This window comes from Oncorhynchus mykiss, chromosome 25 (genome assembly GCF_057628025.1).
Source record: "Oncorhynchus mykiss isolate SJ-2025 chromosome 25, ASM5762802v1, whole genome shotgun sequence".
NCBI classification, from domain to species: domain Eukaryota; kingdom Metazoa; phylum Chordata; class Actinopteri; order Salmoniformes; family Salmonidae; genus Oncorhynchus; species Oncorhynchus mykiss.
This window is the reverse complement of record NC_143046.1, coordinates 11903165-11931007: the sequence shown is the minus strand read 5'-3', so window position 1 is coordinate 11931007 and position 27843 is coordinate 11903165. Positions and strand designations below refer to the sequence as shown.

The window sequence follows — 27843 nt, the reverse complement described above, 5'->3', positions numbered from 1 at the left end:
TTCACTGTCTTTTGGCTGTTGTTTTATTTCATTACTTATCTATTGTTCACCTCATACCTATATTTTACTTAACAATTGCACTGTTGGTTAGGGCTTTTAAGCAAGCATCTCACTGTAAGGTCTACACCTGTTGTATTCGGCGCACGTGACAAATAAACTTTGATTTGATTTGATATAGTGAAGAATATGGTGGTGTACACACACAGTAACATGTGCATACTTGTTAGTACACGTTCCCGAACCAGCAGAGTTACTATCAAACTGACACTCCTCACAGGTTCCACCCTCTCTCTCTGCCTTCACTTTGGGAACCCAACCCAGTATTCTTCCACTAGGTCAACATCAGATCTAGTCTCTGCCCTGAGCTTGTTTCTGGTCGTAGGCTACTACTTACTCATAGCTCTATTATCTACGGGTACAATTCAATAAGTGAAGCATGTTTATTGCCGTGAGAATCACCTTTGCAACAGAAGTAAGAGCTCTGCAGAACTTGAGCAATGATGGTATGTTTTGGTGTGTTATCTTGGCACAGATAAAGAGAGGTGTGGCGTCACAATACTACAGAGGAGTTATTTTCCTCCGTTTGTTTTCTTCCCCTTTCACAGCTCATGTAGTTCTGTTATGTTGAAGACAGGTTATTTTGATAATTATAGGTATTGTGGTAGATTACATAACTAGTACAACCAAACATTCCCAATGCATCTAATTTACTCTCATGTCGACTGACATTTTTGTGGCTATACCTCAAATGCTGTTGAAGAACAATGCTCAGCGTTTTGGGGAAATGTGTCGTTAAGTACAAATAGTCACGCAAACGTAGCAAACGTTGAAGCGAACTGAATGCACCCCAGGTGTGCCATTGTGGGTTACATGTTTTTTTTTGCTTTCTCCTTGTATTCGGCGACCTCTAGCGCATGAGAAGAGAACGGCAGGCAACACCTGGAGTATCCTGCAGGTGGCACCAAATATCGTGGTCATGTCAAGTACGGGGCGGGAGCAATGCCCTGATTGGGTCAACTCGAGTCCCTCAAAAGCTGGCAAAACATAGCTGCTAGTTAGCTAGCCAATTACAGGCGAACGGGGAAAATGGCTTAGCGTGGTCCCCCCACATCACATCGACAATCATATAGCTGTACTTTTTTTGTTTGTTGATACATACGATTTACGTTTTTAGTATACCTTGCAAACCTACTTGATTCATGCAAACTCTCGTTTTGTTGGATTTAGCAGGCTCATTCGAACATCTTTTGACACCAACACGGCTCAGCTCAACCGGTGCAGGTACAGCAGGTTTGTTATGTTCAGCTAACTAACCCAACGACTCTTTTGAAAATGCATCGATATAACATCAAATTATCTATTGGCTTGCATGATAAATTATATAAATGCATGTGTGTGTTTTAGAGTTATATATTATTATAAGTGCATGTGTATTAAAGTTGTACTTTTGATAATTAGCGAATAACAAATAGCAAGAAGAAGCTGGACTTAATCTTTAAACTGTAAATGTTGGCGGCATTCAATGAAACTGAACGAGTGTGGGGGCTGTTTGTGTCTCTAGCCTGTAATTTGTCAGCCTTTGAGGCTTCGGCCGTTATTTTAGGACATTTCTTTATTCATCATGGCGGTATTATTGGTGCTAATCATGGGAGCTGGCTAGTTAATTGATCTAGGCAGAAAATACATTTAACCCTGGTCTATATGGCCTTGGCTTTATTGGCAAGCAAACGTTGCTATGATCAAATTGATTAGCTACCCCCCATTTTACGCAACGCGGTGACAAACCCCCCCACTGTTTTCAACCATGATCTGTACCTCGCTGAGCGTCTGTACCCAAGATCGTATGGTTTGTTGTTCCTTGAGCAAGCTGCTGATCGAAACATTCTCTTCCTCTAGCGGACCGGGAGAAACATGGTAGTTCCGCACAGCTCCAGTGCGGTGCAACCAGCAGACAATGACTGTGCCGAGGGTCTTGTGAAGCCCTCCCAGCCGAGCTACGAGGAGGAGCAGGAGCTAGCAGGGGTGGAGTTGGAGGAGGTACGTAAGCTCCAGGAACTCATTCGAAGACTTGAGGTCCAGAATCAAACACTCCGCAACAGGGGAGGCAGTAAGAATCTACATCTCAGAGGGACCACCACAAACAACAGTAACTTCAAAACCAGTACCAACATCAATGAGATAATCTCCTCCTGTGAAGGAGTGATCAACACCAACTCCTCTCTCAGGTTGGGGAGCAGTGGAAGCTGTGGAACGGAACTAGGCAGCAGCAGTAGTGACTTGGAGCTGTCCCCTCCTCAGGACAGCAGTAGTGACTTGGAGCTGTCCCCTCCTCAGGACAGTAGTAGCAGTGAGGATATGTCCCAGCTCCCTGTAGTTAACCGGGAAGAGGAGGATGGTGGACTGTGTGCAGGCTTTCTGACCCTGCCGTGCGGGAACGGACCAGGACCGGCGCAGACACAGGGGCTAAGCACAACCCCAGAGAGTCCCTCTTTGGACAGTTATGAGTCTGAGACCCTGGCGGAGAGCGACTCGGGGGTGGACCAGTTGGCTCTGGATGAAGTGGATGTTCTGGACCTATGGGAGGACCTTGCAGAGGTGGATGACGAGGACAGCTGGTAGGTACCATGGTGATAGGAGAGAGAATGGCTGCATGTGAAATTGCACCCAGTTTCCTGTTTAGCTAATGATTTACTTTTGACCGGGGCCTCATAGGTCTCTCATCCAGTAGTGCACTGTGTAGCAAACAGAGTGCCTTTCAGATGCAGCCTGAGTTCTCTGCACACTGTCTGGAAGGTCGCGTATGTTTTTATTCGCTATGCTTGGATCATAAAAGGTCTTGGTCCGCCTTCGGCGTGTCAGTGTTTTAGTCTCCTGTCCCTTCCTTTCTGCTATACCTGCAGATACTGCACTCTGTGCTCTGTCGTGAAACAACTGTTCAGATTAAACTTATTCCTAGTAGACATTCTGATCACTGCAGACGACCGAGGAACTCATGTAGACTAAAATTCACTAGTCTGTACCCCACATGTTGGAGTGGTGACATCTGTTTTCCACGGTCTCCAGGGGTCAGCTTGATGTCATACTGTGTTCACACTCAGGATGATGGAAGGCCCTATAGCCAGATGAGTCATTATGGTTCTGTTGAACCTTTCACTCCCAGAAGTAGAGAGACTGACTGCAACTTTTTTTTATGTTTTTTTTTTTATACAAAAATGTATATTTGACCTGGCATATGTCCCAAATGGCAGCCTGTTCCCTGTAGTGCACTACTTTTGACCAGAGCCCTATGGGGCCTAGTGCACTAGGTAGGGAATAGGACACTGTTTGGGACGTAGGCCTAGGTTGGAGGTGGGTCTCTGCAGTGGCAGTTGGCCTGGTTTCAGTGATATGTAACAACCAGAGGAAACCGTGCAGAAAATAGGCAGATTTTATGCAGCAGAGCTAGTTGGCCACAGCAGCCTTTCGATGGAAATATCTGAGTGCTGCTTCTGCTTTGGAAATGCTCGGCTTTGTGGGCTGTATAAAATGGGCTGTGACAGGCAGTCCCTCTGATCACTGAATCTGTGATTTGGAGAGGGAGAAAAGAGGGGGTAGTGTGGAGAGAGAGGATGGATAGTGACTGAGAGGGAGACAAATGGAAAGAGAGAGGGAGCACCTTGCTCTAGAGGGAGAGGGGCACAGAGGGAGAGAGGCCACTGTTACCACTGGGTTAGGGGCAGCCAGCCAACGTGATTTACTCAGTGCAGTGCTGATGTGAATACCCAGAGACGGAAGGAAGCTAGAGGCTTGAGCTCAGAGCCAGAACTAGCACAGCACAGCTTGGCCTCTCAATGGTCAAGGACACATGGGTCCTATTCAATAGGCACCAAATAAAATTGACTGAAACAGGGACTACCTGAACGTGTCCAATAAGAAAGGCTCGTGTTTTCTGTTTTTAAAGCATTTTGCTACTGTGGACCCTAATGCATACAGCCATAGGCACTAATGGATACAGCCATAGGCCCTAATAGATACAGCCATAGGCCCTAATACATACAGCCATAGGCCCCAATGCATACAGCCATAGGCACTAATACATGCAGCCAGCCATAGGCCCTAATAGATACAGCCATAGGCCCTAATAGATACAGCCATAGGCCCTAATAGATACAGCCATAGGCCCTAATAGATACAGCCATAGGCACTCCAATGGCATGACTTATTGCTTCTTGGCAAAGTTCAAAAGGACACAGGCAGTTACTTATGTGCCTCTGTTAAACTGTGATGATCCAAGGCTGCAGTCAATACAGCATTTTCCACAGCCAGAGAAGTGGAAACTAGGGATGCGTGATATATCGGTGAACATATTGGAATCGGACGATATTAGCAAAAAATGGCAACATCGGTATTGGCCGATGTCTAGTTTAACGCCCCAGTGTGCAAAACTGATGTCAAAGCTGACATGCATAGCTATATAACATGATGTAATGACTCCATGTAAAATTTTGCGCTAAACGTGCAACACAGCATTCCTGACCTAGCCCACAAAGTCTGCTGTGTGGATCGAGAAGTCAACAAGTCGACAAGTCGAGTAGTCATTTGAAAAAGTAAGAACATTTAAGCGAGACAACTCAAACGCGAAATCCATTAAAGCCAAGATAATGGAATTTATAGCCCTTGACAATCAACCGTTCTCTGTCGTGGGTGATGTTTGCTTTCGCCGACTGGTCAAGCACCGGTACAAATTACCAGGTGCGCTATTTTTCAGATGTTGCCCTACCGGAGTTACACAGTAATAGACCCTGCTATTAGCTTCACGACATACATACTATGGAATGTTGTTTGGATCTTTGCGTGTTAAAGAAAATACAGTAGCACTGTCAAAGCTGTACAAAAAAGTCTGCAAACACCAGCCTCAAACTCTGTTTACAATACCGCATCGGTAATAAAGTATAATTTGTTTGACTGCAACTTCTGAGGTAGCTAGCTTTAGCTTAGTACCTAGCTAGCACCAATACAACCAGCCTGAAAACAATGACCAGTAGAACCTGAAGTCATTTTCATTATTCTTTCAATGATTTAGGAATCCTTGTGGGTAAGTATTAGCTAGGTTGCCTATTGAAATTGAACTTCAGTTCATGAAAATAAATAGCTAGCCAACTACTTAACCCTGTTGACCAAAGCTAACGTTATAAGCAGCCAGCTAGCTTCATCTGGCTAGTGAGGCTCGACTGCACGGGGTTATGTGTTGTGATGCTAGCCACAATAAGGATCAGGCACAATAGTGGAATTTGCGGTTTGCCTTCAAAATAAAAGTATGTAATTGTAATGCAAATGAATACAAATAGTAGTATTATGCCATTATTTTATTTTGAAGGCTAACAGCAAAGGCCACTTGTGGCTAATCCTTATTGTGGCTACCTTCACATTGATCAGTCCGACCACAATTAACCAAATAAGAACTCTCTTATAAATTAGGGTTATTTTTATATGACATCTAGCTATATAGTTAGCTAACGAACTATAGCTACTGAAACAGATGTTGTTATTTGTATATTTTTTGACACACAAAGACCCAAACGGGGTTCCAAAGCAATCCTGGTTGAGAATGAAACGACTGAACGAAACGGCACAGCAAGTAAGTGGAAAAAAATAGGTTTTGATGATGTTTTACTGGTACTGGGGACATGTGTAAATGCCAACAAAATAAATAAAAGGTTACACACACAAAAGTTAAGTCAGTTAAGATCAAATTCTTATTTACAATGACAGCCCTGACGACACTGGGCCAATTGTGCGCCGTACTATAGGACTCCCAATCACAACCGGATGTGGTACAGCCTGGATTCAAACCAGAGACTGTAGTGACGCCTCTTGTACTGAGATGCAGTACCTTAGACCGCTGCGTCCATGTGTGTGTGTGTGCGTGTGTGTTAACTATTTAACTGTACTAGGATGCTTAAAAAGCCACTAAAATTGTAAATATTGGATATTGGTATCGGCCAAAAATGTCATATCGGTGCATCACTAGTGGAAACAAGGCGTTAGTTGTCCTCTGTTTTATCCCACATGCAGAGCTCCTAGTTCAGTCGCTAGTCCGGGCTTCTACTGCTGGCAAAGTCCTGGAAGTCAGTACCATATTTTGCATCATTCAAATGAATGTCAGCCCTGTACTGTTGTTACTGTGTGTCTGTGTCTAGTCTGGGTTCTTCTGTTGTGGAGAAGCTTGGCTTGTTTATCAGAATTTAATTAACACGATTGGATTACCTCAATGTTTGTAATGGCAGACTGCTAATTCCCAAATAATCCATTTTAATTTAATTTTCCCTCTGTACACCACAAGGTTCATCTAGGCCTGTGGGTTGTGTGTGTTTGCCAAGTCCAGGGTGTTTTTTTAAACCCCATTATACGTTTGTTTATCCGTCCCATTTTGTACAGTATTGTCCGACGCAAACAACCGGGCACCATGGTGCATTCCTGGTAGCTACTTTAGCAGCTGATCTGTGGATTAACAATCCAAAGCAGCAAGGCCTTGTTCTCTCTACCACATCATTAGCCAGTCTGTCTGCGTGAGGCCTTGTTCTCTCTACCACATCATTAACCAGTCTGTCTGCGTGAGGCCTTGTTCTCTCTACCACATCATTAACCAGTCTGCCTGTATGAGGCCTTGTTCTCTCTACCACATCATTAACCAGTCTGTCTGCGTGAGGCCTTGTTCTCTCTACCACATCATTAACCAGTCTGTCTGTGTGAGGCCTTGTTCTCTCTACCACATCATTAACCAGTCTGCCTGTATGAGGCCTTGTTCTCTCTACCACATCATTAACCAGTCTGCCTGTATGAGGCCTTGTTCTCTCTACCACATCATTAACCAGTCTGTATGAGGCCTTGTTCTCTCTACCACATCATTAACCAGTCTGTATGAGGCCTTGTTCTCTCTACCACATCATTAACCAGTCTGCCTGTATGAGGCCTTGTTCTCTCTACCACATCATTAACCAGTCTGTATGAGGCCTTGTTCTCTCTACCACATCATTAACCAGTCTGCCTGTATGAGGCCCAGGAGGTTCTCACTACCACAACATTCAATAAATAATCCGCCCAGGCATGGACCCCCAAGCTGCTTTGGGCTGGAGTCTAGGGCTCAGGTTACATCCCAAATGTACTATATAGGGTGCCATTTGGGCGCTGCTGGGGTCCGGGTGGATGCTGCTGGGGTCCGGGTGGATGCTGCTGGGGTCCGGGTGGATGCTGCTGGGGTCCGGGTGGATGCTGCTGGGAGCCGGGTGGATGCTGCTGGGGGCTAAACTGCTTTGGGGAGGACTTAGGCAGCATGTGATCCATCATAGACCTTCTGCTACTTAAAACATTTACTGGGAGGTTTGGATAAATCTGAGTAATCTGAGGCTTGAAGTAACCCCGTTGTGCAAGGAACCTGCCAAGAAACGGCACACCAGCTAAGGAGCAAAAAGGTGTGTGCAGGTGATGGCACGAGAGCTTTGTTTTGTGTGCAGGTGATGGCGCGAGAGCTGTGTTTTGCGTGCAGGTGATGGCGCGAGAGCTGTGTTTTGCGTGCAGGTGATGGCGCGAGAGCTGTGTTTTGCGTGCAGGTGATGGCGCGAGAGCTGTGCTTTGCGTGCAGGTGATGGCGCGCCTAACGGTATGTCTATGTAAAATCCCAAATGGTCCATTTACCAAATGATCTGCCCTTAGTGCCTCTACACTTCAACTGTAGCTCTGAGTATCAAATGATTTGACTGTTAAACAACTGGCCTAGCTAACTGGGCTACTCGTTAGCATCAGCCACTGCCGGTCAGCTATCCAATTGCTGGTAAATTGTTCCAGGATCAAGTTGTCTGACTACTCTAACAGCTGTCCTGTATGTGAGAGTGACATGGATAATTTCTTTCTGTGTTAGTGGTCCCAGTGGAATAGAGGGGTTGTGTTTGTCAAATGGGAAGATGAGCCGTGACACATACACCTGGCTGTGCTAACTGGTTTTTGAGTAATCAACTTGGGCTCAACGCATTCCGCATGTGACCCGGATCAAACGACCTAACGGACTTGGCAGTCCCTCAACTCAAACACTCACCGCTACTTAGCTAGACTTCACATGTACTCTAGAAACGGTCAAAGCAATGCAAGACTATCAGGCTGATCACTGATGTTAAATATAGACATCAGTTGAGATCATCACGTGAGGTGGTGGTTGTGTAGTAGACTAGGCATATTGTCTACAGTAGGCAAGACGTGGTGTCAGCAGACAACTCGGGCAGTAGAAGGTAATGCATAGTGATGGCTGGGAGAGGACAGTACAGTAGAAGGTAATGCATAGTGATGGCTAGGAGAGGACAATACAGTAGAAGGTAATGCATAGTGATGGTCGGGAGAGGACAGTACAGTAGAAGGTAATGCATAGGGATGGCTGGGAGAGGACAGTACAGTAGAAGGTAATGCATAGTGATTGCTAGGAGAGGACAGTACAGTAGAAGGTAATGCATAGTGATGGCTAGGAGAGGACAGTACAGTAGAAGGTAATGCATAGTGATGGCTAGGAGAGGACAGTACAGTATAAGGTAATGCATAGTGATGGCTGGGAGAGGACAGTACAGTAGAAGGTAATGCATAGTGATGGCTGGGAGAGGACAGTACAGTATAAGGTAATGCATAGTGATTGCTAGGAGAGGACAATACAGTAGAAGGTAATGCATAGTGATGGTCGGGAGAGGACAGTACAGTAGAAGGTAATGCATAGTGAGGACCGCACAGTAGAAGGTAATGCATAGTGATGGCTGGGAGAGGACAGTACAGTAGAGCCCTCATTAGGAGATGGGGCCATGCACAGGCTACTGTGGAGGGAAGGCATCAGGGATGGACTGAACACACAGCACTGCAACTACTGTGGACTATGGTTATTGCCTGGGAATATGGGATAGGCTAGAATGGGCAGAACTAAATGGGTCGGGATGGGCTGTGTGTGTGGTTACTGTCTAGGATTGAATAATTGGATGGGTTTTGGTCAAAAGACTGGCCTGACTGTACTTCAAGTGTACTGTGTCCATATCCCTCCCGCTACACTGTGTCCATATCCTCCCGCTACACTGTGTCCTTATCCTCCCGCTACACTGTGTCCTTATCCTCCCGCTACACTGTGTCCTAATCCTCCCGCTACACTGTGTCCTAATCCTCCCGCTACACTGTGTCCTAATCCTCCCGCTACACTGTGTCCTAATCCTCCCGCTACACTGTGTCCTAATCCTCCCGCTACACTGTGTCCTAATCCTCCCGCTACACTGTGTCCTAATCCTCCCGCTACACTGTCCTAATCCTCCCGCTACACTGTGTCCTTATCCTCCCGCTACACTGTGTCCTAATCCTCCCGCTACACTGTGTCCTAATCCTCCCGCTACACTGTGTCCTAATCCTCCCGCTACACTGTGTCCTAATCCTCCCGCTACACTGTCCTAATCCTCCCGCTACACTGTGTCCTTATCCTCCCGCTACACTGTGTCCTAATCCTCCCGCTACACTGTGTCCTAATCCTCCCGCTACACTGTGTCCTTATCCTCCCGCTACACTGTGTCCTTATCCTCCCGCTACACTGTGTCCTAATCCTCCCGCTACACTGTGTCCTAATCCTCCCGCTACACTGTCCTAATCCTCCCGCTACACTGTGTCCTTATCCTCCCGCTACACTGTGTCCTAATCCTCCCGCTACACTGTGTCCTAATCCTCCCGCTACACTGTGTCCTTATCCTCCCGCTACACTGTGTCCTTATCCTCCCGCTACACTGTGTCCATAGAGGTTGACCGATTATGATTTTTCAACGCCGATACCGATTTATTGGAGGACCAAAAAAGCCGATAACGATTTTAATCGTCCGATTTAAAAATATATGTAAAATGTATTTGTAACAATGACAATTACAACAATACTGAATTAACACTCATTTTAACTTAATATAATACATCAATAAAATCAATTTAGCCTCAAATAAATAATGAAACGTTAAATTTGGTTTAAATGATGCAAAAACAAAGTGTTGGAGAAGAAAGTAAAAGTGCAATATGTGCCATGTAAGAAAGCTAACGTTTCAGTTCCTTGCTCAGAACATGAGAACATATGAAAGCTGGTGGTTCCTTTTAACATGAGTCTTCAATATTCCCAGGTAAGAAGTTTTATGTTGTAGTTATTATAGGACTATTTCTCTCTATACCATTTGTATTTCATTAACATTTGACTATTGGATGTTCTTATAGACACTTTAGTATTGCCAGTGTAACAGTATAGCTTCAGTCCCTCTCCTCGCTCCTCCCTGGGCTCGAACCAGCAACACAACAACAGCCACCACATCGAAGCAGCGTTACCCATGCAGAGCAAGGGAAACAACCACCCCAAGGCTCAGAGCGAGTGAAGTTTGAAATGCTATTAGCGCGCGCTAACTAGCTAGCCATTTCACTTCGGTCACACCAGCCTCGTCTCGGGAGTTGATATGTTTGAAGTCATAAACAGCGCAATGCTTGACGCACAACGAAGAGCTGCTAGTAATATCATCAACCATGTGTAGTTAACTAGTGGTTATGATTGATTGTTTTAATGCTAGCTAGCAACTTACCTTGGCTTACTGCACTTGTGTAACAGGCAGTCTCCTTGTGGAGTGCAACGAGAGAGAGGCAGGTCGTTATTGCGTTGGACTAGTTAACTGTAAGGTTGCAAGATTGGATCCCCCGAGCTGACAAGGTGAAAATCTGTCTTTCTGCCCCTGAACGAGGCAGTTAACCCACCGTTCCTAGGCCGTCATTGAAAATAAGAATGTGTTCTTAACCGACTTGCCTCGTTAAATAAAGATTAAATAAAGATGTTAAAAAAAATACAATCGGCGCCTAAAAATAACGATTTCCGATTGTTATGAAACCTTGAAATCGGCCATTCCGATTAATCGGTCGACCTCTAGTCCTTATCCTCCCGCTACACTGTGTCCTTATCCGCCCGCTACACTGTGTCCTTATCCGCCCGCTACACTGTGTCCTTATCCGCCCGCTACACTGTGTCCTGTGGCTTATGTTTGCAACCAAGACATGCTGCTGTATGTTGGAACAAGTTGAGTATTTTCTAGGAATAAACTCCCTGTAAACGGTAATGTTCCCTGCCTCTCTCATCCTTACCCGCACCTACAATCCCATACCTCTTTCACTCCACGGGGAGTTGAGTATAGCAAGGTGTTGTTCCCTCCTCCAAGAGACATGTAACAGCTAGCCTATTTCTAGTAGTAGATGATTAGTGTTATGAAGGATACGGAGTTTGTTCCTGTGTGTGTGGTTGTGTTCCACCATGGTTAAACGACAAAGGCATGCGTCTTGTAGACATTCCCACATACTAAAGGTTATTAAATGCTTACCTCACAGGCCAGCGAACCATTTAATACTGTGTTCTTATTTCACTGTTCTGCTGCTTGCTTGGCTGCAGGCAGGCTGGATAAACAGGCTTTGCAAAATGTAAATTGCCTCTCCCTCTCTCCATCCACCACCACCTCACTTTCTCATCCTCTTCCTTTCATCACTCCCTGCCTCTTTATCTAACACATTGCTCTCCTTCTCTCTGTTTTCCATCCCCATCTGCCTGCCTCATCTCTTCTCTCTCTGTCTCTGCAGGTTGTATGTCTCCCCTATGAAGCAGGTAGTTGCCGAGCCCAGACCTGAGTCTCCTCTGAAGTGGTGCCGGAAGGTTCTGGACCACCCCAGCCCAGAGACGGAGGTGGCCTGTCGCACCCTGCTCAACCGTCTCGACCAGAGTACGCACCTACCTCGTAACCTTTATAATTACCTTACGATGACTATATAACAACCCTAAAGTAACTATACTATAGTAACCTTACACTAACCATGTACAATAACCTTATAGTAATCCTATAATAACTATAATAATCCTATAATAATCATACATTTTGGTAGCCATAAACATAACTGTATAACCTTACAATAACATAACTATAGGAATCCTTCCGTACAGTAACCTTATAATAACCAACAGCCCGTCCTACACCCAATAACCTCACAACAAGCAATAAACTAATACAGAAAATTGAGTTTGTCACTGACCACCAGTGAATGCAGTCATAGCGCAGTATCTGGCAATAACCAGTATGACCTCCTATCCAATAACTGTTATGACTAGAACTACTGTTCCCTGAAGGAGGGAAACTAAGTACACCATACTATGGGGAGTCGCACTCTCACCACTTCAGTCGAAGGATTTACAATCACTCCTGACATGGTCAATGAAGTCTGCGCCTCGCTGGAAGCCCCGCGTTTCACAAGTGAGAAGCGTGAGGCTCGGATTCATTCCTTCAATTTCATACCGCTCTTCACCGAGACCAGGAACAGGCGGTGTAGGGCCAATGTTTCCTGTCCTTCAGGGAACAGTAGTTCGTCATAACGTTACGTTGCCTTTGTCAGTCAACCACATACTATGGGGAAGTTTAATCATGCCCCAAGTCGACCCCAATGGATACTAAGTTAAATGGCCCATCGATGCGGCAGCCTGGGTATTGCGTGCTACCGGTTGACTTTCCCCTGTCCCAGCAGTCAGCACCCTGTGGGCCTCACTGGGAGCTGTAACAAGCTAGAAAACCCCACAAAAAGTGTGTGGTGATGCCCAACTCGCCGTGGCAGAAATCTCCTATAGTCAACCTGTGAAAAGACGCCACCAGACCCCTGGTGGAGTGGGCACTAGGTAACCCTTGCTGGTATATGCCAGGGAGATGCAATCCAGTGGGAGAGACACTGCCGCGAGCTGGATTAGCCAAAACAGACAAAGCTGGGCACATGACCGGATATCCCGGGGCCATTCTATGTATGTCGGTAAAGCTTGCACCGAACACACGGCATGCAACCTCTGTTGCTCTTCAGAAGCAAAAGGAGGTGAAAAGGGTAATGGTTCAAAGTCTTGGCACCAGCGCTCAAACTCTTGCCACTTACACTCATAGAATGAATGGTAGCAATGACATTCAGAGGTAAACCCCTAGCCATCAGATTGGCCCACTCGGGCCATAGGAACCAAATCTCCGGCCTCTTGTACCAAACCGGTCCATGCGCCTGGGACGACTGGTCCCTGCGCAACTGGAGTTGCCACGGGTCCCCGCCTAAAAGGTGAATGATCTCTGCGAACCAAAGCTGCCTGGGCCAACTGGGATACACACAAATGTATGATTAGCCCTCCCAGCGCTTCCTCTCTAACGTGGGTGGAATCAGAACCACTGGTGGCAATGCGTAAAGGAGGATCCAAGGCCACTGGTGTGCCAGGGATAGTTAAGTGTGCCTGTAACTCAAGCCCCAGGAATGGAATGTGCTGCTATGGGGTTAGACGGCTCCTTTTCTGATTTACAATAACACGTAGACCTGAACATGGGACATCAGCCTGGATGTATGTAACCGCTTGTTACCCTGACTCCTCTGCTATCAGCCAATCATCCAGAGAGGCCCATACCCTCAGCCCCTGGCCCCTCATGGGTGCCAGAGCTGCCTCCACCACCTTTTGCAAAGACGAGGTGAGAGGGACAAGCCGACTGGGAGTGCCAACAACTCATAGGCTATTGCCTCGTAATGGATTCTCAGGAACTTTCTGTGACTAGGGTACATGGGCACATGAAAGTATGCATCCTTTAGGTTGATGGTGGCGAACCAGTTGCTGAGAAGCACGAATCGTAACAGCCGTTGCTTTGTGAGCATATTGAATTTGCAAACTCAGATGTTTGCTCAGGTCACGCATGTCTAGAATGGGGCGTAACCCCCTGTCCCTTTTCGGAACCAGGAAATACCAGTGAATGTGCATCTGTAAAAATTTGTGAGGTTTTTTGGTGACAAGCTAAGTTTCTTTAGCCTCCAGAGGTTGAAGAGGCGCTGTTGTGCCTTCACCACGCTGTCTGTGTGGGTGGACCATTTCAGTTTGTCTGATGTGTATGCCGAGGAACTTTCCACCTTCTCCATTACTGTCTCGTCGATGTGGATAGGGGGGTGCTCCATCTGCTATTTCCTGAAGTCCACGATCATCTCCTTTGTTTGGTTAACGTTGAGTGAGGTTATTTTCCTGACACCACACTCCGAGGGCCCTCACCTCCTCCCTGTCGGCCATCTCGTCGTTGTTGGTATTCAAGCCTACCACTGTAGTGCCGTCTGCAAACTAATGATTGAGTTGGAGGCGTGCATGGCCATGCAGTCATGGGAGTACAGGAGAAGGCAGAGGACACACCCTTGTGGGGCCCCAGTGTTGGGGATCAGTGGGGTGGAGATGTTGTTTCCTACCCTCACCACTTGGGGGCGGCCCGTCAAAAGTCCAGGACCCATTTGCACAGGGTGGGGTCGAGACCCAGGGTCTCGAGCTTAATGACGAGTTTGGAGGGTACTATGGTGTTAAATGCTGAGCTGTAATCAATGAACATCATTCTTACGTTAGTGTTGCTCTTGTCCAGATGAGTTAGGGCAGTGTGCAGTGATTGCGTCGTCTGTGGACCTATTGGGGCGGTAAGCAAATTAGTGGGACTAGGGTGGAGGTGAACTGGTCCTTGACTAGTCTCTCAAAGCACTTCCGAAGTGAGTGCTACTGGGCGATAGTCGTTTAGCTCCGTTACCTTGGCTTTCTTGTGAACAGGAACAATGGTGGCACACTTGAAGTGTGTGGGAACAGCAGATTGATCTTTTTTGTTCACCTTTATTTGACCATGTAGGCCAGTTGAACAACCTCTCAGTTACAACTGCGACCTGGCCAAGATGAAGCGAGGTAGTGCGACAAAAAACAACAGTGTTACACATGGGATAAACAAAAGTACAGTCAATAACATTATAGAAAATCTGTATACAGTGTGTGCAAATGGAGTAAGGAGGTAAGGAAATAAATAGGCCAATAGTAGCAAATCAAATCAAATTTATATATAAAGCCCTTCGTACATCAGCTGATATCTCAGTGCTGTACAGAAACCCAGCCTAAAACCCCAAACAGCAAGCAATGCAGGTGTAGAAGCACCTAGCATAGTAATACAGTGCCTTGCGAAAGTATTCGGCCCCCTTGAACTTTGCAACCTTTTGCCACATTTCAGGCTTCAAACATAGATATGAAACTATTTTTTTGTGAAGAATCAACAACAAGTGGGACACAATCATGAAGTGGAACGACATTTATTGGCTATTTCAAACTTTTTTAACAAATCAAAAACTGAAAAATTGGGCGTGCAAAATTATTCAGCCCCTTTACTTTCAGTGCAGCAAACTCTCTCCAGAAGTTCAGTGAGGATCTCTGAATGATCCAATGTTGACCTAAATGACTAATGATGATAAATACAATCCACCTGTGTGTAATCAAGTCTCCGTATAAATGCACCTGCATAGTGATAGTCTGTGATAGTCTCAGAGGTCCGTTAAAAGCGCAGAGAGCATCATGAAGAACAAGGAACACACCAGGCAGGTCCGATATACTGTTGTGAAGAAGTTTAAAGCCGGATTTGGATACAAAAAGATTTCCCAAGCTTTAAACATCCCAAGGAGCACTGTGCAAGCGATAATATTGAAATGGAAGGAGTATCACACCACTGCAAATCTACCAAGACCTGGCCGTCCCTCTAAACTTTCAGCTCATACAAGGAGAAGACTGATCAGAGATGCAGCCAAGAGGCCCATGATCACTCTGGATGAACTGCAGAGATCTACAGCTGAGGTGGGAGACTCTGTCCATAGGACAACAATCAGTCCTATATTGCACAAATCTGGCCTTTATGGAAGAGTGGCAAGAAGAAAGACATTTCTTAAAGATATCCATAAAAAGTGTTGTTTAAAGTTTGTCACAAGACACCTGGGAGACACACCAAACATGTGGAAGAAGGAGCTCTGGTCAGATGAAACCAAAATTGAACTTTTTGGCAACAATGCAAAACGTTATGTTTGGCGTAAAAGCAACACAGCTCATCACCCTGACCACACCATCCCCACTGTCAAACATGGTGGTTGCAGCATCATGGTTTGGGCCTGCTTTTCTTCAGCAGGGACAGGGAAGATGGTTAAAATTGATGGGAAGATGGATGGAGCCAAATACAGGACCATTCTGGAAGAAAACCTGATGGAGTCTGCAAAAGACCTGAGACTGGGACAGAGATTTGTCTTCCAACAAGACAATGATCAAGGCAAAATCTACAATGGAATGGTTCAAAAATAAACATATCCAGGTTTTAGAATGGCCAAGTCAAAGTCCAGACCTGAATCCAATCGAGAATCTGTGGAAAGAACTGAAAACTGCTGTTCACAAATGCTCTCCATCCAACCTCACTGAGCTCGAGCTGTTTTGCAAGGAGGAATGGGAAAAAATGTCAGTCTCTCGATGTGCAAAACTGATAGACATACCCCAAGCGACTCACAGCTGTAATCGCAGCAAAAGGTGGCGCTACAAAGTATTAACTTAAGGGGGCTCAATAATTTTGCACGCCCAATTTTTTTCAGTTTTTGATTTGTTAAAGTTTGAAATATCCAATAAATGTCCACTTCATGATTGTGTCCCACTTGTTGTTGATTCTTCACAAAAAAATACAGTTTTATATCTTTATGTTTGAAGCCTAAAATGTGGCAAAAGGTCGCAAAGTTCAAGGGGGCCGAATACTTTCGCAAGGCACTGTATGTCCGTAAACACACCAGTCAGCTGGTCTTTGCCGTCTGGGCCTGCAGCCTTGCGAGGGTTAACACCTTTAAATGTTTTACTCACGTTGGCCGCGGTGAAGGAGAGCCCACAGGCTTTGGTAACGGGCCATGTCATTGGCACTGTATTGTCCTCAAAGCGAGCAAAGAAGTTGTTTAATTTGTCTGGGCGCAAGACATCGGTGTCCGACGAGGCTGGTTTTCTTTTTGTAATCCGTGATTGCCTGTAGACGCTGCCACATACGTCTTGTGTCTGAGCCGTTGAATTGCAACTCAACTTTGTCTCTATACTGCCGCTTAGCTAGCTAGTTCATCTTGCAGAGTGAATAGCTACACTGTTTGTATTCGGGCATGTTTCCGGTCGCCTTGCCATGATTAAAATCAGTGGTTCGCGCTTTCAGTTTTGCGCGAAGGCTGCCATCAATCCACGGTTTCTGGTTGGGGAAGGTTTTAATAGTCACCGTGGGTACAACATCACTGATGCACTTGCTAATAAACTTGCTTACCAGATCAGCAGCCGACAAGCGACAGTGCTTGTTAAGGATCGTAGGATTTGCATTAGCCACCCCCTTTTAGCCAACGGTGCTAGGTAGTCAGCTAGCTTGCCATTCACTGGAGGCGTGTGCAGCAGTCCTGCCCCCTCCATCCCTTCAAGATCCTGAAGGGGCCACACCCATGCAGCATCATCATAGCTGAATGCGGGTTGGACCAGGTTGTGGCACAGTTTTATGAACGATATGTTGGATACTAGGTTTTCTTCCGTTACTCCCATAACTGTCCCGGAACTAAGTCCTCTTCGTTACCTGAGAAACCGCCAGCCGAACGTGGGCCTTGTATCTAACCAGCCACCTCACGATCTCCCCGTTGGAATGCTAGTTACAGTTGTTCCGACCACAGCCCCAAGTCTCTCTCCGCTTCCTACACCTCGGTCCCAGCCGAGGTACCGGTATCCAGGAAAGAGAAGTTGCCATCGGTAACTCCAAGTTTCCTCAAGAGTGCTACATATCTTTCCAGGGAGTGTGGATGCATTACTTGGCAATATGCACACAGAATGGTTTGAGCCTATGGCCCTGGTCAAAAGTAGTGCACTTAACAGGGAATAGGGTGCTATATGGGACAATGGCAAAGGTGTTGACCGAGCAATTGTCATGGTCAGTTTCAGTGGAACTTTGCTACAGTTTATCTATCCTCCCAAGCCTCTGTAGTCTTGTTTACTGCTTGTTTTGTGTGTAGGGCTCTAAAATGCGCTGAAGTATTTTGCTACGCGACCAGGAGTTTTATTTTGTACGGAAGGAAGTCTAGAGAGGACATTATTAATATATATTTTTTTATAAAATAGCGATCACAAGATAATTTTCTGGTGATCCAAGACGTAACAAAAGTTGTTTTGTTGATCATGAGAAATTCTATAAAAAAGGATTGGTTGTATTGAGGATAGATTGACCGCAGCTGGAGCTTTGATAAGAAGGGCCAGGTCTATGCATCAGCACATGGCTACTTATGGCATATGTGGTCTAATCAATCATATGTGGTCCAATCAATCATATGTGGTCCAATCAATAGTATGTGGTCCAATCAATCATATGTGGTCTTTGATATTTATAGAGTCTGACTGCTTCTGGTGCACTGACACTGCTGTCAACTTGTCCTCAAATACATCCACTCCTAATGTAGACCGTGTCCTCAAATACATCCACCCCTAATGTAGACCGTGTCCTCAAATACATCCACTCCTAATGTAGACCGTGTCCTCAAATACATCCACCCCTAATGTAGACAGTCTCTCGTAATCTTGACAAAACAATTTTATGATGCATTACCTTGCCCTGGGTCAGATAGTCTTATAGCACCAGAACACAGCTGTCTGTTAGGCCATGAAACTACCCACTTTAGAAGGGAAATGTTAACATGCACACCACCATGCTACTTTCATGTGTGATACAGGAGACTACGGCTCCAGAGTTTACTCCTACACTCACTGTATTACACCACCTACCCACTGGCAGCGGGAGAATCTAGAAAGTCATTCACTAGGCTATTATAACCCACCCCGTAGTTAGGAGTCATGTTATAGAAGTGTGATATTGGACAGTTTCACCCTGCTAAACTTGTTGTTGTGGCCCATTGGCTCAATGACTGACCGAGCCAATGGCAGACAGTGAATAGCAAACAATACTGCTTCCTGGATTAAATAAAACATAAGAACCAGTGCCTTAGGAATAATGACCTGCCATAGCCTCATTGCTACCTCTCATAGCCTATAAGGGTGATCCAAGATCAGTTACACCCCTCCCAGACTTGTGTTGTGGCCCATTTGGCACCTGCAATTAGTCTGAATGGAGGTAGTAGCCGACAGTGTTTCTGTGTGAAGTCAGTAAAAATATAGACACCAATGGGGCCGACTAGAATGACGGTAGTGTCAAACAGTGCATATCAGCAAACAATGACACTTGATGAAGTAAGAGAACATTATATAGAACCCATTGCCCTAGGAATGAATGTCCTGTCACAGCCTCCATTGTTAGCTCTTATGTAAGTATTGATTTAGGACAGTAAGTTCTAAAAGCTGTTGGGAAACTAATGCCTCTAGTCTCACAGCTCAAATTGAACCAGCCACGGCCATTTAGAAACTCAGAAAGTTGTACTTTCTCTCTGATCAGGAATGACTTGTTCACTTCAGACTCTGTATCTAAAGAACCGGTAAAGGAATCCTGAACACATACTCGCTCCCACCCCAAGGTTGTTTTTTTTTGCCTACAAGGCACGGATGTTGGCCAAAAAAAGTCTTAACACGCTCTAGTGAAGTAAACACTCTTTTGGCACGATACAGGCTGCCTTAAACTGTGCCTTGACTCTGTTTTATGTAACTGTGAGTCTCTTCCTGTGTGCCGTTTTAGCATCTCGCTGGAGGAACATCTACAGCAGCTCTGGTCAGATGGGGGAGGCTGGCTCCTCTGGCCTCCTCTCTCCTGGGTACCACAACAAATCCACTAACAAAACCCTACTGGCCAGTGGTGGCTCAGGTATGCCTGATTTTAACACACCACATGCTTTACATTCAGCTCCTCTCTGGGTTTTTTTGTGTTGGTGGAACTCAAGATATTTTTATTTTATTTTTTATTTTACCTTTATTTAACTAGGCAAGTCAGTTAAGAACAAATTCTTATTTTCAATGACGGCCTAGGAACAGTGGGTTAACTGCCTTGTTCAGGGGCAGAACGACAGAACGACCTTGTCAGCTCGGGGGTTTGAACTTACAACTTTCCGGTTACTAGTCCAACACTCTAACCACTAGGCTACCCTGCCGCCCATAAAGTAGTATCAGATTTTTTTTTTTAAACTTTAATTCTCAAACTTTTCCTGTTGGGATAAACAATAGCCCATGTATAAATGCAGTAATCTGGACACCTGGACCACCTAGTGGGGTGGGCGTTTTTAAATACAACAGGTGATTCATGAGCTGAAAGGGAGACTGGAGTAAGATGTTTGTAAGGAGTTTTTAATATTTTAAATGTTTGTTTAATGTTACCTGCAACGTTTCTTCAAAGGATTGTTCTCCTTAACTCAACGACGCAAAGGGTCAAAGGTTGGATCTATTGTGTATATTGGCCTACTACTGCCAAGATGCTGAATGGTATCTTGTATTATGCATTGATCATTATTTTACCAATACAAATGGAATTTACAGGCTTTCTTTGCAGAGTGGTGTGGATATCAAATACGTTGGCCCTTAGCGATACTGGGAAAACTTCTCAATGTGTGGGTGGTGCTATATAAACCAACACAATGCTTATGTTGTTATTATGAACACAGACTGTATATAACACTCCTTTGAATGAAGTATGTGAATGTTTTGCTTGCTGGTGATCCCTCCTAATCCCACATCTGTTACATAACCAAACACCCTGGATGCGGTTGTTGCCTCTCTGTCAGTTTGAATGAAGGGTGTGTGTGTTCCAGTTAGGGGGGGGGGGGGGGTCAGACGATGGCCCTGCTGATGCCTAGTAGACACCTCATGCTTCCAGCTATCCTCAGCACTGTGTCTAGACTAATCCAGTAGGACAGACCGGGAAGTCAGGACTTCTAAAATATCTCCTCTCATAATGCAGACCTGGTCCAGAAACATTGTTACTGGACCAGCCCTCAGTCTATGATTGGAGAGTAATACAGATAGACTACTGTATAGCTTGGTATGGATAATGTATAGTTGCATGTCCTTTCCTTGCATGGTTTTCAGGTTGTATTATAGTCCTTATTTTTTTATCTCTCAAGGGGAAGTTGTGTGTGTCAAAACCTGTGGTGGATTCTGAAGTGGTGTGTGTGTGTGTGATCTAAATCACGGTTGTGTTATTGTAATTTCAGGCTACGTGAGTGTGCACTCTGCTCTGAGTTCCCAGTCTTCTGTAGACAGTGAGCTGAGTACCTCAGACGACTCCATCACCATGGGTTACAAGCTACAGGACCTCACTGACGTCCAGATCATGGCCCGCCTACAGGAAGAGAGTGAGTGATGTTGTCTAGAATAATGACTGCCGTGATCATGCGTTTCAGGAAGAGGGAGTGGTGTTGTCTTGACTACTGTGTTACCAAAGTCTAAAGGGTTACATCATTACTATATTCTCAGCATACTGACAATAACAGACTGAGAATATGCTGACTCTTTGTGGTAGTGCGTGCTTAGGGCAGGACTGTGTTTGTAATGTGTGGGTGGGTGTGTCCATGTCTTTCAGGGTTATTGTCCATGTAGATACTAGATATACACTTAAGTGATAGTGCCTGAGAAGCCAGTGTTACCCATGCCAATATATCCTCCAAACACTGGCTTCGAGGGCATTATCGCCTTTATACAACAAGTTACCAACACATTCAAATAATGATTGACATTTTCATTCAACTTTAAAAGTGATGAATTTATTCATACAATTTCATCCTCCCACAAGATATAGTCCTGACGCACAGCTAGGGTTGCTAGCTAGCTATCTAAGGCTAATTTACAGTCACATCAAACAGTGCAGCCAAAATAACAACAAAGTAGCTGCATTTGTTTGTTCTCCAGTGCCATTTATGTGGATACATCCATAACATGTTAGCTAATGATGCGCAAATTCACTTGGTATAGAAAAATGTGCTCTCTCGTCAGGACACTGTTGTACGAGAGCTAGTCAACAACACAGCTAACACAGTAACTTCAAACTGAAGCTGGAAAGATGGCAAACTAGCTGCACTTCCTTTCGTTTGACCTGTTTTCTATTGATAGTTCTTTGTATATAGTGTTCAGACCCACTGACTTTTTCCACATTTTGTTATGTTACAGCCTTATTCTAAATACTAAACAATCTACACAATACCTCATAATGACAAATTTATTTACATACATTTTCAGACCCTTTGCTATGCCCTGCCTTTTCTAAAGTCTTCGAAAGCCAAGTTAATAAACAGATCACCGACCATTTTGAAACCCACCGTACCTTCTCCGCTGTGCAATCTGGTTTCTGAGCTGGTCACGGGTACACCTCAGTCACGCTCAACGTCCTAAACGATATAACCACCATCGATAAAAGACAGTACTGTGCAGCCGTCTTCATCGACCTGGCCAAGGCTTTCGACTCTGTCAATCACCGTATTCTTATCGACAGACAACAGCCTTGGTTTCTCAGACTGCCTCGCCTGGTTCACCAACTACTTCTCAGACAGAGTGTGTCAAATTGGAGGGCCTGTTGTCCGGACATCTGGCAATCTCTATGGGGTTGCCACAGGGCTCAATTATCGGGCCGACTCTTCTCTGTATATATCAAGGATGTCGCTCTTGCTGCGGGTGATTCCCTGGTTGGCAACCAACTTTACGGTGCATTACCACAACCAACTGGAGTGTGGACCTCAGTTCATCTTTCAATCACCCACGTGGGTATATGCTCCTAAAAAACGCTCTTGCTGCGGGTCATTCTTTGATCCATTTCTACACAGATGACACCATTCTGTATACATCTGGCCCTTCTTTGGACACTGTTAACAAATCTCAAAATGAGCTTCAACGCCATGCAACACTCCTTCCGTGGCCTCAAACTGCTTTTAAATACTAGTAAAACTAAGTGCATGCTCTTCAACCGATTGCTGCCCGCATCCTCCTGCCCGACTAGCATCACTACTCTGGACGGTTCTGACTTAGAATGTGTGGACAACTACAAATAATTCAGTGTCTGGTTAGACTGTAAACTTTCCTTCTAGACTCACATTAAGCATCTCCGATCCAAAATTAAATCTAGAATCGGCTTCATATTTCGCAACAAAGCTTCCTTCACTCATGCCGCCAAACATACCCTCGTAAAACTGACTATCCTTCGGCGATGTCATTTACAAAATATCCCCCAACACTCTACTCAGCAAACTGGATGTAGTCTATCACAGTGCCATCTGTTTTGTCACCAAAGCCCCATATACATATCCAGAACACTTGAACATCTTGGCCATGTTCTGTTATAATCTCCACCCGGCACAGCCAGAATAGGACTGGCCGCCCCACAGCCTGGTTCCTCTCTAGGTTTCTTCCTAGGTTTTGGCCATTCTAGGGAGTTTTTCCTAGCCACCGTGCTTCTATACCTGCATTGCTTGCTGTTTGGGGTTTTAGGCTGGGTTTCTGTACAGCACTTTGAGATATCAGCTGATGTACGAAGGGCTATATAAATAAATTTGATTTGATATACTACCCACCACTGCGACCTGTATGCTCTCGTTGGCTGGCCCTCGCTACATATCCATTGCCAAACCCACTGGCTCCAGGTCATCTATATGTCTTTGCTAGGTAAAGCCTGCCTTATCTCAGCTCACTGGTCACCATAGCAACACCCACCCATAGCATGCGCTCCAGCAGGTATATTGCACTGGTCATCCCCAAAGCCTTTGGCTGCCTTTCCTTCCAGTTCTCTGCTGCCAATGACTGGAACGAATTGCAAAAATCACTGAAGCTGGAAACTCATATCTCCCTCTAACTTCAAGCATCAGCTGTCTGAGCAGCTTAGTGATCACTGTACCTGTACACAGCCAATCTGTAAATAACACACCTGACTACCTCATCCCCATATTATTACTTACCCTCTTGCTCTTGCACCCCGGTATCTCTACTTGCACATCATCATCTGCACATCCATCACACCAGTATTAATGTTAAATTGTAATTATTTTCGCCTCTATGGCCTATTTCTTGCCTACCTCCCTACTCTTCTACATTTGCACATAGAACTTTCTATTTTTCTGTTGTGTTTTGACTGTACGTTTGTTTGTAACTCTGTTTGTGTCGAACTGCTTTGCTTTATCTTGGCCAGGTCGCAGTTGTAAATGAGAACTTGTTCTCAACGGGCCTACCTGGTTAAATAAAGGTGAAATAAAATGTAAAATTCTTAATGGAAGAAGTTTGGAACCACAAACTCTTCCTAGAGCTGGCCACCCAACCGAACTGAGCAATCGGGGGAGAAGGGCCTTGGTCAGGGAGGTGATAAAATACAGTAGACCCTTGTTCTTTCATGTGTATGTCCTCACCTGTGGCAGCGTCCAGGGTCTGTAACTCTCTCCCCTCTCAGGTCTGAGACAGGACTATGCCTCCAGCTCTGCCTCAGTGTCTCGTCGTAGTTCCTCTGCCTCCCTCCAGTCTCTACGTCGGGGTGGGACCTACAGTGACCAGGAGTTTGATACCTACAGCCTGGAGGATGAGGAGGATGAGTGCTGCTCTCTGCCCCAGCGACGCCTCCGCTACTCCCCCTCTCCCCTGAGCTCGCCCCGCTGCCTCTCCCCCTCCACGGGTTTGCAGGGCCAGGCAGAGTACAGCAGGCTGGGGGCCCCCCGACAACGTGTTCCACGGCGATCGCTACAGGGGCCCGGGCCCGAGCTGCTAAAGTTCGCCAAGACCGAGGGTAGGAGATTGGAGAGGAGTGTTCCTGTATCGCACACAAACCCGAACACATAGCAGTACACAGTCAGAACTACAGGGAATTCAGTTAATGTACTCTCTATTGTTTGAAGACGTGACTTATAAATGGATTAGTGCTATAGAACAGTGTTTCCCAAACTCCGTCCTTGGTCCCCCCTAGGTTTTTGTCCTAGTCCTACACAGCTATTTCAAGTAACCAACTCATCATAAAGCTTTTTTTTAAACTTGAATTAGCTGTGTAGTGCTAGGGCAAAACCCAAAATACGCACCATGGGAGGGCCCCAGGACCAACTTTGACAGATCCTGCTATAGAATGCAGTTTCAGTTTGGTCTTTCTCCAACTTTAGCCATTTGTGTGTGGTTCCAGAAGAGGTGAGGCACAGCATGCCTAACCTGGCCCCCCGCACCAGCCTGCGTTCCCTGGAGGCGGTCAGGAACAGTCGCAGCATGGAGGCTAACCTCCAGAGCTCTGGTAACCGTATATCCCACCTGCCCCCCTCCTCAGGTAACCCTTACCTACACCTGCCCCACTCCCCCCCTCCTCAGGTAACCCTTACCTACACCTGCCCCACTCCCCCCCCCCCCCCTCCTCAGGTAACCCTTACCTACACCTGCCCCACTCCCCCCCCCCCCTCCTCAGGTAACCCTTACCTACACCTGCCCCCCCCCCCCCCCCCCCCCTCAGGTAACCCTTACCTACACCTACCCCACTCCCCCCTCCTCAGGTAACCATTGTCCGTCTACCCCACAGCAGTTAAATCAGACCTGCTCACAACTTCACCTCAGTTCCACTAATATTATTCTGGGTACAGGCATCTAGTCTACAACTTCTCCCTCAGTACTGTCCCTCCCTCCCTCCCTGGTTATGCACCTCACTTCCACTAATAGTCCTCTGGGTCAAAGCATGTAGTCTACAACTTTTTGCTGCCACAATTCCTGATGTCATGTATACAGAGAATGTGCTCTTCTCTCATGTATTGTACTGTCATCAGAGCATTGGCATATGAACATGAAATAAGTGAAAGACCACATGTAAACTTTTTGAGTGTACTACTTTACAGTGTGTGGATAGTGCTCTCCTAAACCCATCTCGTCATGCCCATCACCCCCAGGTATGTCATCCAGTCAGATGCGAGGCAGTGGCCAGTCCCATCTGTCCATGCGGGTCCCTGTCAAAGCCATGGGCTCCATGCCGGGGGCCCGCCAGCCCTACAGGGGCCTGCCTGTAGTCCAGAGTGGACCCAATGGAGGGGTACGGAGGGTCCAGTCCACAGGGCCTGCCAATGGGGGAGCCTACCCAGCCGGGAGAGCCTCTACTGGGGGTGGAAGGCAAGCAGCAACCCCATCCTCAAGGAGTAGACTGGCCCATCCACATAGAAGGTGATTATTTAGAAATACACATTCAGTATTATGACTTGGGATGATTACTCAAAGTGAGTTGATACGAGTGAATTTCAATAGTCATTCCGTTGGTTAAACGTGATTACTCCTTACCAGTGGAGGGCACAAACCGTTTGAATGGCTCTCTTACAAGTATCAAGACTTATGTCATTGTTGTCTTTGTTCGTTAGGTCTATGGGGATGACTAGAACGAATGGCCCAATCTCAAATGAGTCGTGGCGAGACGGCTGCTACTGAGGCAACAAGGAAACTTCCTCCACCTCACGTTTTTATATAAACACCAACTTAATTGCCTCTGAACGTACCCCTGTAGGCAACACCAACTTACTTGTCTCTGACCATACCGCTGGCCTATGAACATACCTCTGTAGGCGGGTCCACTGTAGATGAACAGAGCTTCCCTGGCATGCAGAACACTCTCACCCCATGGATACACTGGAGACGGTACCTGGACAGAGCTTCCCTGGCATGGAGAACCCTCTCACCCCACAGATACACTGGAGACAGGACCTAGACAGAGCTTCCCTGGCATGGAGAACCCTATCACCCCACAGATACACTGGAGACGGTACCTGGACACAGCTTCCCTGGCATGGAGAACCCTATCACCCCACAGATACACTGGAGACGGTACCTAGACAGAGCTTCCCTGGCATGGAGAACCCTATCACCCCACAGATACACTGGAGACAGGACCTAGACAGAGCTTCCCTGGCATGGAGAACCCTCTCACCCCACGGATACACTGGAGACAGGACCTAGACAGAGCTTCCCTGGCATGGAGAACCCTCTCACCCCACAGATACACTGGAGACAGGACCTAGACAGAGCTTCCAGAGTACAGAAGATGTTGTTTTATAACATTCCAATTCCAGTCTATATTTTATGATAGTTGAGAGAAGACAAAGGGTTGTTAATTTGTTTACGTTCTGTAGATTTACAAATTATTGAAGACTTTGGATGGACTGTTTTTTTCTATTGTGTGTGTGTGAAGTTGAACTCTGATATTTAAGGTGATCACATCTGTTACTTGGGTGTTGCATGATGTTTTTGTTTAGTTTTCTTTTCTCGGAGGACACAGAAATTAGTTTGTTATATAATAGCCTTATAAATAATACGTCTGTTCTTCTAAGGAACACCCTCATGTTGCGTGTGGGAAGTTTTTTTTAATGTTTGTGGGATTGGTTGTGATTCCTGTATAATTGTGTTTTGCCGATTTAATGCAACAGCTCTGGACCACACTGCCCTTCCATCAAGACCCCCCCCCCTTAAGAACACAAAAGAAAAGTTATCGTTGGGATAAGTTCGTTGTGCCAAGGTGCATATCTGTTGCTGCAGCATTGTTTCTACAAATCCAACAAACTACTACTTGTAGATGAGATGCTGTAATACATTGATTTACCACAGTTGTTTTTACTGCATATCGGTTGGTGAATCTGAGTGTTGGGTTTTTTAATGCCGCTGTACTAATAAAACAAACTGTTGATGCACGAAGTAAAGGCCTTTATGCTCTTTCTAAGAGACAACCAGCTATGCACCCTCATGCGGAGTGCCTCTGAAAATCAGGAACTGTAATGAAAATGAAGAATAAAACCTACCCAGAACTTGAATATTTACTCTGCTGCTTGTGTAGATGCTCTTCCTCTGCACGCACTAGATATTGATGTGCTGTAGGCTGGAACATTCTGGTAAATAAAAAATTATCTGTTCTGTTTTTGAAACTCAATCTAAGAATAACCCTGCTGTTATGTTTTATTGAACCAGTCAATGTCTATTCCAAAACGTGTAGTGTCATTGTAGTAGGGGAGAACGTTTTAATAGGAACTGTGAGTGTGTATGCATGCACATGATTGATTGTAACTTCAATG

The 27843-nt window shown here is 45.7% G+C and overlaps 1 protein-coding gene across 8 annotated transcripts; it reads left to right on the top strand.

The window, feature by feature from the left end:
- Nucleotides 1-333: 333 nt before the first annotated feature.
- LOC110504562 (SLAIN motif-containing protein-like) lies at nucleotides 334-27585 on the top strand. Of its 8 annotated transcripts, none has more exons than XM_036969686.2 (9): nucleotides 334-1290; nucleotides 1897-2615; nucleotides 11632-11771; nucleotides 19551-19676; nucleotides 21016-21156; nucleotides 24228-24557; nucleotides 24945-25046; nucleotides 25687-25954; nucleotides 26146-27585. In XM_036969686.2, the coding sequence occupies exons 2-9, from the start codon at nucleotides 1912-1914 to the stop codon at nucleotides 26210-26212; spliced, it is 1878 nt and encodes a 625-aa protein (XP_036825581.2). In that variant the 5' UTR covers nucleotides 334-1290; nucleotides 1897-1911; the 3' UTR covers nucleotides 26213-27585. The 8 variants fall into 8 exon arrangements, with proteins under 8 accessions (XP_036825581.2, XP_036825578.2, XP_036825579.2 ...); XM_036969683.2 differs by having other exon boundaries at nucleotides 24945-25079; XM_036969684.2 differs by having other exon boundaries at nucleotides 24942-25046.
- The last annotated feature ends 258 nt before the right edge of the window (nucleotides 27586-27843 follow it).

Coding starts and splice junctions, on each gene's coding strand:
- LOC110504562 (XM_036969681.2), top strand. CDS start 1,912: ATGGTAGTTCCGCACAGCTCCAGTGCGGTGCAACCAGCAGACAATGAC. Junction 25,080..25,686: donor CCACCTGCCCCCCTCCTCAG/GTAACCCTTACC, acceptor CATCACCCCCAG/GTATGTCATCCAGTCAGATG. Junction 25,955..26,145: donor CTGGCCCATCCACATAGAAG/GTGATTATTTAG, acceptor TTTGTTCGTTAG/GTCTATGGGGATGACTAGAA.